At 41.4% G+C, this 19,548-nt stretch overlaps 1 protein-coding gene across 1 annotated transcript; it reads left to right on the top strand.

Annotated features, from left to right (window-relative positions):
- The first annotated feature begins 363 nt into the window (after window positions 1-363).
- Window positions 364-17,599, top strand: TMEM43 (transmembrane protein 43). Its single transcript, XM_024207510.2, has 12 exons — window positions 364-579; window positions 1,503-1,652; window positions 3,383-3,517; window positions 4,473-4,567; window positions 7,005-7,054; window positions 8,450-8,519; window positions 10,744-10,814; window positions 11,031-11,152; window positions 11,906-11,980; window positions 12,073-12,174; window positions 13,960-14,077; window positions 15,475-17,599. The coding sequence occupies exons 1-12, from the start codon at window positions 568-570 to the stop codon at window positions 15,675-15,677; spliced, it is 1,203 nt and encodes a 400-aa protein (XP_024063278.1). The 5' UTR covers window positions 364-567; the 3' UTR covers window positions 15,678-17,599.
- Window positions 17,600-19,548: the final 1,949 nt, after the last annotated feature.

Below are 19,548 nucleotides of genomic sequence, written 5' to 3'. Positions count from 1 at the left end.
CGCTCCCCGAAGGACCCCGGGCTGCCCTGCACCGCGCCTGATTGAGAGCCGTATTCAAGATCCTGATGGCTGCGAAGAGGGTGCCCTCTATCGGCCGCAGCTCCACGGAGGAGCAGTTAGGAAAGCGGGGGCCGCAGCAAAGACCAGGAGCTTTGCGGGCCACCCTTCTGCCTATCCCGGCGTGCTTTGGGTTTTGCCGCGCTTCTTACAGTCACAGGACTGCATTTCCCATCGTGCCCTGTGACAGCGAGCTTCTGTCAGGGCTCGGATTCGATTGCCCGAACCAACGCGTGGACTACATTTCCCAGCATGCCCCACGGCGACAAAACTTGAAACTACATTGCCCAGCATGCCTTGCTCTGGGGCTCAGCTGCCGGGCTAAAGTTCTATGTGCAACAGTGTGTCCCTAGGGCGGCAACTTGCTCGCTGCGCTGCGCTCAGAGTCTGTGCATCGGGGAGCGGGGCAGTGGAGGGGTCTCTGGGGCGGTGCGGGGTTGGGAGCTCAGCGCGGGTGTCCGTCTCCGCTGCGTTAGCCCGGGCTTAAGCCGCACCCGGCTGAGGCTGAAGATGTCCGGGCATGTAAGTATGTGAGTCCGGGTGGGGAGCCTTCGTCTGTCCGGGAATAACTCACGTTACCACCCCCCGCTCCTGGCCGCTGGCTGCTTCTCCCTCCGGGACGCGGTGGCACCTCGTAGTCTCCCCGCCCCTCTACCGTGTTGTATTTTAACTGGGTCGCTTCGTGGTGCTGCGGGAAGTGTGTGTGTGGTTGTAAGAGGCAGTTTGGCTATAACACAATTTTTATATCCTACATGCAATGCTCAGATTGGAACAAAAAGTGATGGGATGGTCACTCCCTTCCTGAGCATTTTCTAAAAAAATCCCCAAACCTGCAAATCTTACTTAGCTACCTAAAGCAATTCTAAAACTGTTTCTAGCTATTCCTCACCACCAATATAACTACCCAGTGCCTCCACTCCAATATTATTTTGCTTTTAATCTGAAGACAATAGAATAATATCTGTTTAGATCAAATCAGCTGTCTCCATTTATTGCCCAAGATCCTTCATAAGAGGGAGAGTGGTCTTTACTTTTGAAAAATACTGTCAGTTATTCCATAGTAATGTAAAATATTGTCTGTTAGTCACAGCCCCACTTTTATATGGTAGAGGTGCCAGGAATATAATTTAACCTGCCAACACCCAAATATGTGCTACTGACACAAAATGAGAAACCTAACAAAACATAGCTCAGGAAGCTTTAAAGAATACACCGGACTATTATTGTGTAAATTACCTCATTCAATAAACCTCAGTTTATTTACAGTTTTTCTGGTATAAATAACTAAAAGTAATAAAAGTGAGATGAGACAAATGTTTAACTGGGAGAGAGATCAGGTTTGCTCTAAATCAGGAGATGTGCCTTTTAAACAAGGGACCCCGTGAGTGGCAAAGCAATTTCTGCCTTAGCTAAGAAGTTATTTAGTGTTTGTTTTTCTTTGCCAGTTCTCTGACACAAGCAGCAAGAAAGAAAATGTTAAAATCACAAGTGAGCCCAAGCCAGGGTTTCTGGAGAGACTCAGTGACACTGCTGGAGGGATGCTAATTGGACTTGCGGCATTTTCTCTCTCTTTCTACCTTCTTTTTACCAATGAGGTAAGTGAAACACTATTGACCTTTGAATTTCTTTTCAAGTCCATGTTTACCTCTATGCCCAAAGTCCAGTGCTCTTCAAGACAAAGCTCTTCTTGCTAAAATGTTTATAACACTATGTTGCTGAACTGTTCAGATTGTTTCCAGGATTCATTAGTAATTTACACTTGAGAGAGGTGGCATGTATGTGGAGAGCCTGAATTGCAGGCTGGTCCTGTAACACCCCCTAGAAGATGGGAGTGTTACAGCGGGATATGAGATGGGATGGTAGAGCCATATATGGACATTTTATCTAGAACTGAGTGTGGAGAGTAGAGAGAGAATATGACTGAGTAAGATAAGATCCATTGGCAGTGGAGTGGATTGACTGGGAAGTGCAGAGAAAGGTGGGTCAACAGCACATGACAAGTGTGATTGGAAGAGTTTGCATGGACTTGCATGTGTGTGCTATGTGCTAGTGCACCTCATTTGTGTACATAATTTCTGCTCCGTGCTGCACAGCTGAGAGGCAGTTGTAGTGAGGAGGGAGCTGATGTGCTGCAGAAGCACAGAATGAATCACTATTGAATATGGGAATTGGAGGTTGTCTAGCGGACTTGTTTCACCAGTCTCAGAAAATGGCTTACCATTAGCGAGCGGGGTGATCATTTTTATCCAGCCTGGTTTTTATTCTCTCATTGCTTCCTCATTCTCTTGGTATATTGCAAGGCTAAATTTACAGTTAGCTTGATTCTACTTACATGAAAGGAACTGAATACATCTAGCTAAACTGGGCAGATAAATTATCCTTAAGGTTATTTAATGCATTATGTCAAACTGTCTATTTTAATTCATTCCTAGTCTGATTATGTTCTCAATTTTACTACCATGAGAAGTCCCGTTGAAATCAACAGAACTACTCATAGGTAGTAAAGTTAAGTGCATGCGTAAGAGTTTGCGGGATTGAGGCCATAATCTGTTATCCTGAAGGTATTTATACTTAGAGCTGGTTGGAAACTTTGGGGTGGGAGCAGAATTTTGTGAAATTGTATTTCAGATTTTCATCTACAGTTTCTAACCATCGCTATATAAATGAAGGAAGGGAACTGTTCACAGGTTTAGGAGATTGTAGGACAAGGAACAATAATCTGAAAATAGGGAAGGAAAAATGGCTAGATAGTAAATCAGAACAATTGGACAGTGGAACAGAGTCACGATGGTACCACCATTACAGTTATTCAAAAACAACAGGTAAGGTAAAAGGTGAGAGAGAGTAATTTTAGGGTCCTAGCCTGCAACTTGTATGTGCCTGCAACATCCATCAAAGTCATTGTGAGTGTTACATGCATAAGGATTGCTGGATTGAGCTCTCATGCTAGTGTAAATCAAGAGCAGTTGTTTTCTTCAGTAGAACTACATGTGTGGGTAGTGGGTTTTTTTTTTTTAAGGGTGCCACCTGTTATTGCTAGTCTAATTATCCCACAAACTCTTACTCTTGGGAGTAATTCCTGTGCACATGAGTAGTTCCATTAACACCGGTGGGGTTAGTTTCACAAATAAGTACTACTCTCTTAAGTATCAGACATAAGATTGTGACAGCTTGGAAGTGCAGATGTGTTCCTTGGTTACATCCATGGAGGCTGAACCTATTAGCACTTCATGGAAGCTGTGGCCCCAACTCCTACTAAACTAACAAAGTGGCCCTCTGTTACTGTACCTCCACATGTTCTTTTTTCTCTTTTAATTGACTACAGGGACGAGCTTTGAAGACAGCCACTTCCCTTGATGAGGGGCTTTCTCTCGTGGTCCCTCTTGACAATATTCACAGCGTGTTTCAACAGAATGAGGGAAAACTAGTGCACTTGTCAGGTGCCCTTAGAACATCAAAGGTAAATAAACAATAGTTGGTTTGAAAATAATGCATGAACTAAAAGGAAGGAAAACTCTTTACTGCCAGATTAAACCTATACTTGCTTGATATGAAATACTACTGTGGGCTGTAAACCTCCCATCTGGAAATGTTCCTCCCCATTCCTGTGCTGTGTGTTTGGGAGCCAGCTGTGCATTCCTGCAGACACAAAGTCCTGAGGATCTTACGCTGCAGAGGCTGTGCATCTTCTGGGTTATTCCAGAGATAGTGATGTTGTTTGTGGTCAGTTCTTTTTGCAAGAGAGAATGTGATGGAATAGCGGCCAGCAGAAAAGAATAAAAGGTTCTCTTCAAATGGGTTCATGCATGGTTTAATGGTTAGAAGTGAGAACCAGGAATCCTGGCTCAATTTCCTTGCTGTGCCAATGGCTTGCTGTCTTGGATTCTTCAGGTCAAATTCACCAGTGGTATAAGCAAATAGGGTGTAGTCCACCCTGTTTTTGAAGGTTTTTACATCCTATCCATCACTGAGATATCTCTGTGGCTTCATGAAATTTCACATACTTTTGACAGTGATAAATGTGGTGTCTCATCCACAAAATGGAGATACGTTCTTATCATGTGGTTTTGGGAAGCTTAATTAATGTGTGTAAAATTCTTCAAGATCCTCAGATGAAAGAAGCTACAGCTTAGAAGTTCAGAGAAATAACTGTTCCTGATGCGTTGTTATACTTTTATTCCATCATCTGTCTTGCTGTATGTCACTGGGGCCTTTTTCTTTTTATTTCAGAGTGTTTTTGAAGGAAAATTTTTCCTATGACATCCCCTTTACTTTTTCATCACAATAAAGTGAGCTCTCCCCAAGATAAATTCACAAGTATCTGCTCTGCTGGAATCAATAATGAAAAAATGCAGTTTGGAGTTGTCTGAGATGCAGCTTTTTAGATTGACTTGTATTTTATTTCTATCCTATAGCCTTTGTTTGATCCTAGCTATGGGCTCTCCATCCAGGCTGTCAAACTGAAACGTCAGGTGGAAATGTATCAATGGGTAGAATATGAAGACTCCAAGTAAGTCATAGGCTCATCATTTTGACTTCTTACCAGAATCCAATCACAATTTAAGGAAAAGGCGCTGGCTAATTACCCCCTTTTTTTTGATAACGTGATGCCCCTAGAGCCCTTGGGTTTTTACAATTTCATTTAATTTTGGTTTAGTGATTATGGCCCCAATCCTGTAATGAGCTCTATGCGGGTGGATCCAATTGCAGGAGAATCCCAACAACCTCCAGCAGTATGTGAAATGTTTTCCCCATCCCCTAACCTCATATAGTACTATATCAGACCTCTTGAAATCTAAGATACAGCTGTGGCTTTTACCTTCTATTTTCTGATACAATTCCATAGGCTCCTGGAATATTAATTTGTTGATGTCCGTAGAATCCACACATGCATAACTTATAATAATTTACAAAAACGGTTGAATACACTTTTCTAAAAAGTATAGAAATCAATGATATATTTTTTAAAGTGCCACTAAGGATCGTACAGACTGATCAATGTGGCTGTGCCCCTGCGGAACCCTGCTGACTTCCATGAGTCTCTATGGCTCAGTATTGCCTAGGACTTCTCCCTGCATTGATCATTTTGCAGCCCATAATCTCGAAGCATTTGCTCCTGATGTCTTAAGTTTTTTAAGTGCAAAGTCTAGCTGCAGAGTAGAGAACACTTTCTGGTATCGCCCTGCTGAACCCTCTCCACTGTTGAACCCTCAAACTCGAGAATGGAGGCACAAGCTCATTTTTGACCTCCTTTGCCAGAAAGTAAACACATTTTAAATGGCTTCTGCTGGATCTGGAAACCTTTCCATGTTAAATGTGGATTCTTCCTTTCCTCCCCTTAATGATGATGAACTTTCTTAGAACAAGTAAAACCCACAATTTAAGATGTGAATTCTGTGGTAAACTACAGCCCTTGATCACTGGCTGGAATGCCGTGAATGGGTAACTAGGTGAAACTTAATCAGATTAGATAATCTAAGGGTCCCTTCTGGCCTTAAACTCTGTGAAAGTGTCTAATCAATACCATGATCTTATCATAACCTAAAATGTTTTAAAATATATTTAGTATGATATACTGGTTAGAACAGAGGCCTGGGAATCCAGATTCATGGGTTATATTCTCAGCCCTGCCAACAGCCGTGACTCAGTATGTGGCCTTGGGCAAATCACTTAATTTCCTCTGTCTCAATTCGCCCATCTATAAAACGGCTACACGAGAAAAACAGTATCTGAATTTTGGATTATCCAAACTTTTCCTACCCCTCCCCCCCAATTTCAACAGTCATATAAAAAACCAAAATTAATTTCTGTAAATTCTAGTTTCTTGAATGTCTCAGGGTCATCCAAAACTTTCAGTTCATTGAAGTTTGCCTGTAATAATCTTATTGGCACCTTCGTCCCAGTGGGCTGTGAAGCTTTCAAGAGTGAATGTAGGAAAGGTCTTTTAGCTGCTTTGCTGACAGGTGCAATAGAAGAGCAAAGCATTATTATTATTATTTACTGATTATTTTACTGACATTTAAACAACAACATAATTTGCTATCATAAAAACTTGTTATGGATGTCTGTAGCTTTGGGTATGGAATCAGGACTCACTATTTGGGAAACTGTTATAACACTCAGAAAACAATCATCTAGAAAATTATGAGGATGCAGAAAACAAGAGGTCCCCAATTTAGAGAGTGTCTACATTTACAGCACTGTGTAAGGTACGGGCACCACACATGTAGCTACACGCCACAGTGAAAGGCAGCTACATCCGCACTTGTCACTGCAGTGTGTAGCGCGCCACAGTCCAGGGCTTCAGCAGCGGGGAAAGGATCTGTCAGCTCCCCTCTGCCAGAGCCTTTCCCTGCTGCTGGAGCCTTTCACTGCAGGAGGGAAAGGCTCTGGCAGCAGGGAGGCAGCAGTGTAGACATGGGGGGCATTGGTTGGGTGTGGTATAGAGCTGTGTGGGGTATATACTGTAGGGTTCAGGGATGTAGGAATCTCTACTCTACTCACCAAAGCTGTGCCTCACTGTCTACTCCGCTACGTATACCTGTGCTAGCTGGGTACTGTCTCTATTCTAGAGTAGGTGTCTGTACTCTACACACTGCCATCAGAGTAACTACCTATAATATGCATATGATGCTAATGGCAGTAAGAGTCCTTGGTTTAGGGCAGTGGTTCTCAGACCTTCCCATATCGGGCTCCCCACCACTAATCTAGTGGACACCTCCCTTCCAGTTAGCTATATGGGAAGGGCAGGCTGTGTGCCACTTCATGATACCTGTCTGCAGGATTCCCCCCTGACCTTGCTGTTCAGAATCCATTATTTAGGGAAATGTTCACTTCATTCTAAAGATAAGTTTGGCTTGTGCTTGGTTTCCCATGGGCTTCCTTAAGTTTCACTTGTGCGGTGGGCCCTGTCCTGACCTTCATGCTGTGTGTGTTTTCTTCTGCAGAGAATATGAGGAGAATGGCGAAGTTAAGAAAGAAACAAGATATTCTTATAGTAAGTTTATCAATGCACAGTACTCCCCCTTTGAATTCAAAATGTGGTTTGCATGCTGATTTAAAAATAAGTCCTACAGTGCCCTACTAGGAAGAGAGGAAAGGAGTTTGGAGCAACAGGGAAAGATTCATTCCATGCTCCCTTAGCAAATGGCAGAGACTTTGTTCCATGAGGTAATTGAGATGAGGACCAAACTGGGACGCTGTACATGAATAACCTAGAAATCCCAAAATGTCTTCAGGCTTGGATAGTTCAGAGCGGGTGACTGGGAGGAGTGGCATGTGTACTTCATACTGTATATGTAATGTACTGAGAGACTGCTCAGGCACTGGTGTCAGCCAGTGGAAACGCCCAGTATCTTGAGTGCCTCCGCCTTTTGACAAGCATTTGGCAAAAACTATAATGCACATCTGGCAGAAGCAGTGTAGAGGATTATTTTCCTCTTATTCTGAGCTACCCGATGGCAGAAAATAAATACTCTGACTCTGAGTCATCACATCTCAGGAGATTAGTCTCTGAGCCTCGTTTGTCCCTGATTCAAGCACATGGGCATGTAATGTGGGTATGTAACAATGCATGTGCATGATTATAAAAAATACCATCAGCCTATTGGAATATAGAGCTCCCTCATATAGAGATATATCAGGACCAGAACTGGTGGCTGTGAGCTAAAGGAGCTGCCCTACATTAGAAGGGAACTAATATAGACTAGACCGGTGTGTTCCATCCAATAGTTGTCAGTAGGTCACACGAGAGCATTCCATGCAAGCACCCCCACTTCACCCTTTAATGTGGATCCCTTGCTTTGTCTTTGTCCTTGCATGGAAACATGGAGCTTTCCTTATTTAGCAGATGAGCTGCACAAAGAAGAGGGAAGAGATTATAATGCTGCAGGAGTAAGAAGGAAGCTGCCAGATACTGAGCATCTCAAGAAGCTGCTTTGTGTTTCTTTGCGGTGAAGACAGTAGCACAACTTTGTGTCCTACAGGGGCTTCTTCCCCTCTCTGTCTGCTGGATCTCCACACTGAACCAGCTTGTTCCAGCAGAACAGTTATCCCTTCTCAGCCAGCCAGAAATCATCCAGTGATGGGAACCGGGGTGGAATCCTGGCTCTACTAAAGTCAGTGTCAAAACTCCCATTGACTTTAGAGGAGCCAGGATTTCACACCAGGTAGTCTTTCCCTAAATCCTTCCATTCCTTTATAAATATGTCATGAGACGTAGGTGTATATAGGGAACCTTTTTAAATGTACATCTTGGTGTAAAGACTGTTACTGCAAGTATAAGGCACCTTGCCTAAAGCTTGTCGTCTCCATCTGTGGCATTTAAGCAGAACATTCCTGATTTTAGTGTTTTTAACTCTTCTCTTCCCAACTTCTGTCCCATTTTCCTTAGACACTGAATGGAAATCAGAAGTTGTGAACAGCAGAAACTTTGATCGAGAGATTGGCCATAAAAACCCCAGGTAATTCTGACTTTAATATAATATTTTGAATTTGATACACATGCTAACCGACTAATCCTTACAGCACTCTGTGAGGTAGTGAAAATTATTGTTGTTTTATAGGTGGGGAAACTGAAGTACAGACACGGCGGGGGAGGGGATTTGCTCAAGGGTACCACAGTGAATCAACAGTGGAGCCAAGATTAAGTTATTTATATTATAGCTAATAATTAATAGGCAGGGGGTCTTCCTGACTTCAACTGTATTGTGCCCCTGGAGTGTGCTGCCTCCAAGTATGAAAACTAGAAAGGATTCCTTTCTGACTTTCATAATCCATCAGTGAAGCATGGAGCTATTAAAAATACAAAAATAGAATGACATCCCGTGTGATTGTCATGCCAGATGCAATAGTGCACGCATCTTTTGACAGCGCATATGCAAGATCACAGATTGGTTTGTGTCAGTCACTCAAGGCATAATTTATTTTTAATTACTCCTTGCTGCCACATTTTGACTTATTGAGTTATTAACTTTTGAGTTATTCTTGTAAGATCCTTGGGTTATGGACCTTCTTTTTGTCCTGTGTTTGTACAGTGCCTAGCACAGTGGGGTTCTGATTTAGAAGCTCCTAAGCACTATGGTAATACAAATAATATTACATACAGGTTCTTATACTACCATGTTTAGGGTAGTAGCTGAGCATTTTCCAGTGGTGTGATGTGGCAAAGAATGTCTATAAGGATAGGTGGGAAAACGGGCATTTGGGATTTTGCAAAATCTCTGCGTCTTTGCTTTGGAGATTTGGACTTTCACAAATGTCCCATAAACTGAAGCATTTTTATGCAAGTGGAATTTTGTTTCCAATATATTCAATGTATTTTTAACAAATTGGCACCATGAGCAATGCGAATAACTTAGAGCTGGTCAGAAAACATGGCAGGGTGGAGGGACTGTTGTGTCAGTTTTCTTTTATTTTTTTTATTGACATTTTCCAACCAGATCTACCATTAAGATTATTATTTGAAAGCAAATCACATTCTGCTTGTAGGGCTGCCACAGGAATAACAATAAAATATATGTTTCACTCTATATGCATCCGAAGAAGTGGGTTGTAGCCCATGAAAGCTTATGCTCTAATAAATTTGTTAGTCTCTAAGGTGCCACAAGTACTCCTGTTCTTTTTGCGGATACAGACTAACACGGCTGCTACTCTGAAATAAAATATGTAGCAGCCCAGAGTCAAATGGTGCAAGCCATAAAAGCTGTGAATGCCATTGTAAATGAGTTACATGCCTGACTGAAACCCACCAATTTGAACACTAAAATTTACAGTTCATGCCTTTCTGATGGGAACCTATGTCTTTCAAGTCCATTTTAAATGTGTCAAAGTGCCTTATCCCCTCATTAGCTATTATAAGTGTAAGAGACTCAAATTCTAAGAAACCGTTTGTAGGGAAAAGATATGGTCTTTGAATTTATTCTTTCTTTTATAGGGTGCTCTCTCTATATGTATCTTGGGCTTTGATCCTTCAAACACTTATTATGCATGTTTGTTTGCTTTACTACCTTGAGTTATCAATGGAACTATTTATGGTAGTAAAGTTAAGCACATGTGTAAGTGCTTCCAGAACTACTGGGGCTTCAGCTACTACTATAACTTGATCATGGTTTTTAAGTCCCAACTTGGGGAGAAGATTTCTGATAGAGGGCTCTTTAATTTACCAGACACAAAGGCATAGCAAGATCCAGTGGCTGGAAGCTAAAGCTAGGCAAATTCAGACTTAGAAATAAGATTCATTTTTTAAACCATAATGGTAATTAACCCTTGGACCAAGTTACCTAGGGATGTGATGGATTCTTCATCATGTGAAGTCTTAAATGGCTTTCTAAAAGAGATGCTCTAGCTCAACTAGAAGTTATGGGCTAGATGTGAAAAATCACCTGGTATAATTCTCTGACCTGTGTTATGCAGGAATGAGACCAGATGATCATAATTGCCCCTTCTAACCTTAGTAACTACTAATGGTCCTATTACTGTAGTATCTGAGCACCTAACAATCTTCTAATGTATTTATCCTTACATCATGGCAGTTATTTAACTCACAGGGACACTCTCACTCGTCTTTGTCTGTTTGTCTCTATCAGCATGCGTACAGTATTTTGTGCTTCTGTGTATTCTATATTGTTGGTCAAGAGTGTGCTCATAATACTAGAATTTATACAGAGGTTATTTCTTTCCCCCAAGTGCCATGGCTGTGGAATCTTTCACTGCAATTGCTCCTGATGTCCAGGTGGGCAGTTTCTTTCTTTCAAAAGGTAAGGGATGTTTTTTACTTATATAACAAATACACACTGGGTCAAGTACATCAATGGTGTAACACCATTAAGCTCACTGGCATTGCACTGCGGATGGCTTTTGGTTCATTATCTTTTGGGATGGCGGACTTTTAAATGGCTGTCTAGGGCTAACAAAATGGATCCTGGAGTCAATGCGCCACCTGAGACCTACATTTGGCTCTTTATTCTGCTCAGGTCTTGTTGAGAAAATTGACAGTTTTAAGCAGATGAGCCTGTCGAAATTGGAGGATCCGCATGCTGACATTACTCGAAGAGGAGATTACTTTTATCACAGCGAGAATCCCGGGCGTCCAGAAGTAAGATGAAGGGGCTTTGCAAAGACCATCAAGGCAGCAACTAAAATCTATTCATCGAAGAAAAAGTAGGGTTTTATCCTGCAAGCTGCACGCCACTCTCGTCTCCCATTGAAATCAATGGAAGTCATAGGGCTGAGCGGCTTGCCAACTTAGCTCTGACTGCAGAGCTAATGGAAGAGTGATTAATTTCTGTGTATCAAAGGAACTTCTGATCCTGCCCTCACCCTCCTCTTTCTCTTCTCGAGTGTCTTCTTCCTGTCTTAGACTGACAGGCTAAGTAGATGCTTTTAAATTTAAAGAAACAGGAGCAGGGCTACTGCTATTCTCGCATAGGTGGGTTTCATCGGTGTCTAACTGGTCTGTCTGAGTTAGGTCTGCTCAGCGCAAGTGAACTGAGCGCAGTAATGAGTGAGCCAGGTCGATGCTGGCTGGCACGGCCTGCCTGTGGCTGAGGAGAGCTAACTAACTCTCTTTGGGAGCCCATCCTTGCTACTCCTAAATCAGACCGAGAGGAAAGTGGCATAAAGCTTGCTCTCCTTTGGGACTTGAGCTGTGCTGTCTCTGCAGCCCTCCCCTTCTGCCAACCCAGCCTGGAAAAATCACAACCCAGGAATCTACCTGGCTGTCTCACATGTTGGTGCAAAGCCTTATGGCACAGCATCCTCCCATGACATTCCCGTGCAGAGTGGCTTCGCTGGGAATCTTTTGTTGAAGTAAATCTTTATGAACTTATGATGATTTCCCTATTTTCAGGTGGGAGACCTTCGTGTTTCATTCTTCTATGCGGGTCTGAGTGGAGACAAGTCCCACCGGGGCCCAGCAGATGTGGTAAATCTTCAGGTTCTCCAGTAATTTTCTCCCTAAGGCCCCAGTGCTGTAATAAGTAAAGCTCTTTGATTGGTTCCTTTGCCTCTTGTAAGGTGACTGTGATTGCTCGTCAGCGAGGGGACCAGTTGGTTTCGTACCAAACCAAATCTGGAGACATTCTGCAGATTCTTTATCCTGGCGATCTCTCTGCTGAGGTGAGTTATCCCGCAGCATGAGTAAACTATTGGAGACAGCTAGCATTGAAACTGGAGGAGGTAGCAAGAAGCAGGGAATGGGACAGTGAGTTTCCTCCCTCTTCACGTTCCATTTGCAGGGGAAAGATCGGGTGGTAAGTTACCAGTCTGCTACTGGACAGGAGAAATCTGGTCTGAGTATTGCCTTTCCTGCCTCTAATCTCACTGCTGGAGGGCAAGAAAGTTGTGAGCCTGTGTCCACCTCCCTCATCCCCCCCCACCCTGGTCTTTGTGTATGCCTAACCTTTGCTCTGTCTCAGAAGAATGCAAACTCTGTGTACTCTTACCCTATTAGCAGTAGCCAGTTTGGCTGTTTCATTCTTGCTCATTAAATAGTGATTTGTGGCTAAAGTTACCACACAAAATAACTTCCTTCTGCTACTGCTTACTTCTGCTGTAAATGAGAGTGTGACTGTGGGTACAGTAATGTCTGTTAGTGGACCAAAGAGATTACCTCACCCACCTTGCCTCTCTCATGTCCTGAGACCAACTCAGCTACAACAACTCTGTTGTAAATTCTTTGCCCCCACCCCATTGTTTGCCATCTGTTTGTTTCATGATCACCCAAATACTTTCTAAAGGTGATATTTTAAAAAGTTAGTTCTTTAATTAAAGCCTGTAATTCCACCCCCACCCCTTCCAAAATCCTTCCCTTTTAAGGGACCTAGACATTAAACACAATTTGTTAGTAAAGTTGGGTAGGAACCCTCAGGCAACTAACTGGGTTCCAATAAACCCTGCATGTTCCAGCAGTTTGGTGATTCACTTACTCCCCTGGCAGGTTGGCTTCCATTAGTGATTGTTTTGTGCCCTGCTGCAAAGATCCTTGATGCCAAGTATTTGAGTTTCCAAAAGCAAGTGAACTGGCTCTTGCTTCAGGCTGATCTGGAAAGAGATAAGAAATAGTAACAACTTCCGTTGTAAGATGTGAACCTTAATATATTTTTACTTCAGCAGAAACAGAGACACCACCAATGTAGAAATTGGTCCAAACAGGATACAAGTAGTTTCCAGGAGGTGTCTTACTACTATAAAATCTTTATAAGCAGTTGCAGAGCATCTCAAAGCATGTGTGAACTTAATTCATTAATGTAGTACATGTGGTTCTGAAAATCTCCTTTACTAAAACTGTTTGCTAGGCAGTGTCTTGTTTTTGAAACATGCTCACATTTCTAGTCAGCAAAACACACATATCTCTTCTGAATAAAAACAACAAAATTAATTTATATGCAGCTCTTTTACAATTTCCCCTGGTCCCAATGGAGGTTGCTGATTTTAGTGCATGTGTTTGAATAAGGAAAGAGAGAAGGCAGCAATCTTTACAGAGGTGTAAGCACACTAGTTTTTGATTAAATGGTTATCTGATTCTTTCTTGATAGGGAAATGGATGCTCCTTATTTGAGTTCATCAGCAACAACAATTGTGCACTTTTCAGGTGTGTCCTCACCTTTAGTTACAGGTGTGACAGAAAATTTTGGGGACCAAGTTAGGACTCCACAAAGATGCCCTTGGCCCTGCTGTTTGGCCACTGCTGTAACATGTTGGGCTGCTGTTGAGGGAGGAAAAAAAGCCACACTTTTAGCAGCCAAGATAGTATTGCAAATGGCCCTGTATCTCTTGGGAAGCATTAATATTTCCAAGCATGATCAGCTGTGATGTATTTATTCATAAGGTTCAGGAAGCAGCAGGATTTGGGGCTTGGAGGAACCCAGAAATGGGCAATGTGTAACAGTGTTTGGGTTTCAGGAGGTGTTTCAAAAAGAGCATGAAAGTAACACCATGAAGACCTGGGGTCTCCGTGCAGCTGGCTGGCTGGCGATGTTTGTAGGCATCAACCTTATGACCAGAATCCTTTACACTTTGGGTAAGTCAGTTACTAGAAACAGAGCTCGGTTTGGAGATTGGACCTGACTCAAAACACTGGATCCTAATGATAAAATGACCGACACACACAAATGAATTTTTGGAGGGAGGAGAATTTGAATCGGGATCTGAACTTTGCTATTGGCCTCTAAATTGATAATGATCAGACCCAAAATCCCAGATCCAAACGTCTGCTTTGTGGGTGTATGAAATCTGGATCAGAACTTTGAGACTTGAACCCATGTAATTTAAAACGTGGATTAGGTCACAATTCATGGTCTCGTCTCTCAGTCTAGTCCCCAGCGGGTGCTTACCAAAGTCAGAGACTGATAACACAAGCTGGGCAGGTTCTTTAAAGACTTTCCCCATGCATCTCTATCAGACCTGCTATTGTTTCCAAATACAGAACTGCCATGTCTGAAGTCCGACTTGTTGTGATTATTTGTATTGCAGTAATGCCTTGAGTCCCAGGCCACCACTGTGCTAGGCGCGGTACAAACACAGAACAAAAAGATGGGCCTTGAATTATTTGTATTTTAGTTTAAGGCAAATGTTACAAGGAGAAACGTGGCAAAAGAGCGTTTTTTACATTAAACTTGCATAAATTGAATTCCAGAGCTACCTCTTGCTCTGAAATAGCATCTATCCCATATTTTGAAAAAAACATTCATGGTACTTGAGACTCTTCAGGGAAGTTTATGCAATTTCCAGTTCTCAGTGAAATGTGACCAGTTATACCTAGTCTTTCCTCTTGTGACTTTCACACACATCTATTCTATGTATATTAAACATAAGCAGAAGGATGGCCTTGTAGAGGGAGGAGGGATAGCTCAGTGGTTTGAGTAGTGGCCTGTTAAACCCAGGGTTGTGAGTTCAATCCTTGAGGGGGCCACTTAAGGATCTGGGGCAAAATCAGTACTTGGTCCTGCTAGTGAAGGCAGGGGGCTGGACTTGATGATCTTTCAAGGTCCCTTCCAGTTCTAGGAGATAGGATACTTCCATTAATTTAATTTAGATATGGGACAGGCTTGGCTATTAGGAGGCTTTGGATTCTATTCCCAGCTCTGCCATACAATTACTGTTGTATCTTGGAACAGGTATTTAACTACTTTGCCTGACTTTCCCTATCTGAAGAGAAGGGGAATGACCCTTAACTGCCGCCCAGAGATGTTGAGGCTTTCCTTGTCCATGTTTGTAAAGTGATCTGAGATCCTCTGGTTGAAAGGACTGTGGAAAGACCTTATCCATTGTTCATTGAAGTGGATGGGAGTCTTTCCGTTGATTTCACTGGCAGCTGTATGGGGACTCTAACCACAATTTTTTAGCAGTATTAAATCTTACAGCTATTCACATTGTCGAATGTTTCATTTTCTGTTTAATTTTTCTTCCTAACCACAGTGGATTGGTTTCCTGTTGTTCGAGATCTGGTTAATATTGGACTTAAAGCTTTTGCTTTTTGTATAGCCACCTCACTCTCCCTGCTAACTATTTCTGTGGGGTGGCTCTTCTACCGCCCACTATGGGCTCTACTGATTGGGTTGCTGTCTGCCGTTCCTATTGTGATTGCAAAATCCCGGGTTCCACCAAAGAAGCATCAGTGAAGATGGAAGAATTCCTTTTTTTCCCTTGCACTTGAATCCTGTTTTTTTAATCCTTTGAAGCCGAGGGCATTTATCATGTTTCAAGCTATTACAACATGCTTAAGGCACATTACAGTTCAGAATCTTGACTCCCTGCACCAGCGAGTCCAGTAGAAGACCAAGATGCAGTTTTTTTATGCTTATACATCCATGAGAAAATGTAACTGTAGAAGCTGCAGTTTGGAGTGGGTGATATTCTGTGTATTTAGAGGAGGAAACAGCATTTGTTACTTAATTATTTACCAATCCTTACTTGTTAAAAGAACAATGGTGTGTGCTATTTACATGGGAATAGGGACAGATTTAATTAAGCAATCCATGATGTGCAATCTCTAGCAGATTTTGTGTGCCTGCCTCTCATTTAACTATTCCCTCTATTTTCTTATGTACACAGAGAAATATACTTATGTTGACAATGTTTTGAAATGCGTGTTCATAGACAATGCTGCTTGCATCTGAGTGAAAGCTGTGTTATGCATTTAATTTGTTTTCAGTAGTTAAAAAGCCATGTATAATGTGTAAGGTTTTCAAAAGTAATTAGTGATTTTGGCTGCTCAACTTGTTACATTTTAAAGGGGCCTGATTTTCAGAAAGCCTTCACCTACTCAGAATCAGAACCCTTTGGGTGCCCAAATGAGACAGCTTCAAGTTGCTAGCATGTCTACCTTGTTTTGTAAAACTTTAAAACTGATTTCAAATTCCTCCTGCTTAAAGGGATAGTCTAATGTCAAAAATCATAACAGCTTGAAACTAAGAACTGATGTAACCTGTAAAACTAGTGTAAACTCCTGTACTTAAAAACTGATGTAATGTTTTCCCATTTATTTCACTTCATTTGGCTAATGAAAGCTGCATCAGAGACAAACTGAGTACTTGTATAAGCTGTAGTGTTTGGATTTAAACACTCTTGCAGGGTTTGCAACTGCCTCATACTTAAACACCTTAATTGAAATTAAATCATTACAAAATTAGTTAATGTTTTGTAAACTTTAGTAACCTAAATGTTCAGCTTTGTCATGTTAGGGGGGGAAGTAACTCCACATTTAACCTCTCACTGATTCATGTTTACATTTTTCTGCTAACCTCTTCTGTATTATTTTAAAAAGTGCATTTGCTTCTAACAACTTGGGGCTGTCTTTCAGCCTGCCTTTTCCTATGCTTCTACTTTTGTAAGCACAACTGATGTTTAAGAATACCTAATTCCATGCACAAAGCGGGAACGTGGCAGCTCACTGACCTCAACCTTGGTTTTCAAAATCGTATCCCTTAAAGTCCAGTTAAGAACTTCAAGAAAGCTTCCTTCCCCTTGCTACAATATTTTACTTGAATATATCTAACAGATGGAGAAGGGGATTTTGCTTGCTTGGGATCTTATACAGGAGAAACTACACCAAAGCTGAGGAATGTGGAAGGCATAGTCCTTAAATCCACTTAACACATACAGGTGACATGTTTAAGGAATCAGGCCATGTGATTTTTAAAATCAATTTCTGTAGGTACTAGATTTATTAGCATTAGTAACTTATCTAACAGCCCAAGGACTATTTAAAAGTTGACTATGAGATGTAGTCATTTTGTACAAGATTCTCAAGGCTTTAGTGATGGGGCAATTTGTGAAAGTGTTTTTTTTTTTTCCACAAAACTATTAAAAATAGAATGGCTTGTAAAACATAACTTTGGACAGTTGCTACTTCTTGAATGAACAATAATCATTGTTAAGTGGTGCCCTTTTATTCCTGTTGGTATCCAGCCAGTGTTGGTTCAGTTTCAAGTCTCTAGGACCCTCTTCTGCTCCCAATGAAGTCAATTGGAACAGGCTCTTAGGCAGGTTGCCTGGATATACAAATAGTCTATTAATAAACGTATGCAGTGTTTGTCTGCTATTTAATCATTGCAGTATATCTTCCAGTACCTCAAATTGTGTTTTTCCTTTTAGGGAACAATGTGTTTAACAATGCTCAGTGGTTTAAGCATTAGCCTGCTAAACGCAGGATTGTGAGTTCAATCCTTGAGGGGGGGCCACTTAGGGATCTGGGGCAAAAATCAGTACTTGGTCTTGCTCATGAAGGTGGGGGCTGGACTCGATGACCTTTTGGGGTCCCTTCCAGTTCTATGAGATAAGTATATCTCCATATATTAAAACTTAAACCCCAACCAGCATTCAGCTACTGTACAATGGAGACTCTTGAAACAGTTTTCTGTCAAAGTGCTGAATTTTTGTATGTTTTATTAAAAAAAGTTTCTCAGATGGTTAAGTGTGTGTTTGGGTTTTGTAACTGGGCTTTGGTGCTAAAGATGCTGTAACCACAGCTGGTCCAAACTCTTCTGGAGACTGTTAAATACAGTGAGATATACAGCTTGCAGACAAACGAGCTCATTACTAAAACTAAACTGAAGAAAAAGGCAACTGTTTAATTGTAGATTTGCATTCAAATATTTCACTAGCAGGAGGCATGTTCATATTAACTGAATTACTAATATCCATGGTAAGGTACTTTATACTAGAGGCAGCATGGTGGAGTGGTTTAAGAGCACTAGAACTTGGAGACAGGGTCTGTTTCCTAGTTTGCCACAGACTTGCTGTGAGGCCTTGAGCAAGTTGCTTAAACCTTGGCATACATTTCCTTATTTAACTGCAGCAACATTTCTATCTCCACCACAACTCTTTGAAAGGCATTATACAATGGAACTAGAACTACTGTAATGGTTCTAGTTCTATTGGATTAAATATTTAAGGGCTTTGGGCTTAATTCTACAATCAGAACAATTTTAAGTATGAATCCCCAATAGCTTACTTTGTACACAAATAACGTGAAGCAAAACTCCATGTAATGGAAGGTGCATTTTCTTTTTAAGCAACATAGCCAGAATTGGTGCTTTCATTGCATCTATACAACCAAGGTTTCTATAGTAACAACTGCAGCAATAAAACTTCTCGTATGCTGGTTGTACAGGCTAGGAACCTCCACCAGTGATACAGTCCAAAATTCAATCTTCCATTTATGCCTAGCTGTCACTCCATTTCAGACCCATTTAAAGCAATGGAAAGATGCCAAAATTTCAGTTAGAGTTGGATTCTGGCCCTTACACTGAAAATGGTTCAGGGTATGAGCATGTCCTCGTATGTATTTGCACAGGAGGAGCCAGACCCTGAAGGGGCCCTCTGGTAATTACTGCAGTATTGTCAAATCTTGCCATACGTAGAGTTTTTCTTGAAGCCTCATCTGCAGTCAAGTAATTACCTGAGAATGTCAGCTTTCATTTAAAAAAAGTTTTTAATCTTTGTTTTTTCATTAAAAAAGCTTAATATGAACCCTAAAAGCTTCAAGAGCAGAATGTAAAGAAACCCAAATTTACATGTTTTGAACACTTAGGACTGGTGATACTGCTGATGTAATACAAAAGTGTGAAAACTAAGCTACCTGAGGTCACTGCTTTTTCCCTTTAATAATTGTTCATTAGGAATACAGATAAATGACCCATAGCAATAAGAGGGACCATACACAAGATTGATCTTTGCAAACACTTTTTTTTCCAAAAATTCAGTATAAAAATATTTTTCTAAATATACATAAGTACTAAAGCTTTTTTTCTTGCATTTTTAGCCTCTCCACTAGGATTACAATGAGTTTGAACTTGTGGCATAAGGCAAGGAAGCAGCAGGCTCTTAACATTACTGTATTCCCACCATAACTAGGAGTTTTCTTAAAGAGAAATTTAGGTCCATTTAAGCCCAACTATAGGTTTTCTAAAAAATAATTACAGTATCATTTCATTTTTTTAAAAAAATCCCATAAAAAGTTTGCATGGATTTAAACATTCCCTTACAGTG

Source organism: Terrapene carolina, unplaced genomic scaffold (assembly GCF_002925995.2).
Source record: "Terrapene carolina triunguis isolate 2854851 unplaced genomic scaffold, T_m_triunguis-2.0 Scaffold89, whole genome shotgun sequence".
NCBI classification, from domain to species: domain Eukaryota; kingdom Metazoa; phylum Chordata; order Testudines; family Emydidae; genus Terrapene; species Terrapene triunguis.
This window is presented reverse-complemented; position numbering and strand designations above follow the sequence as displayed.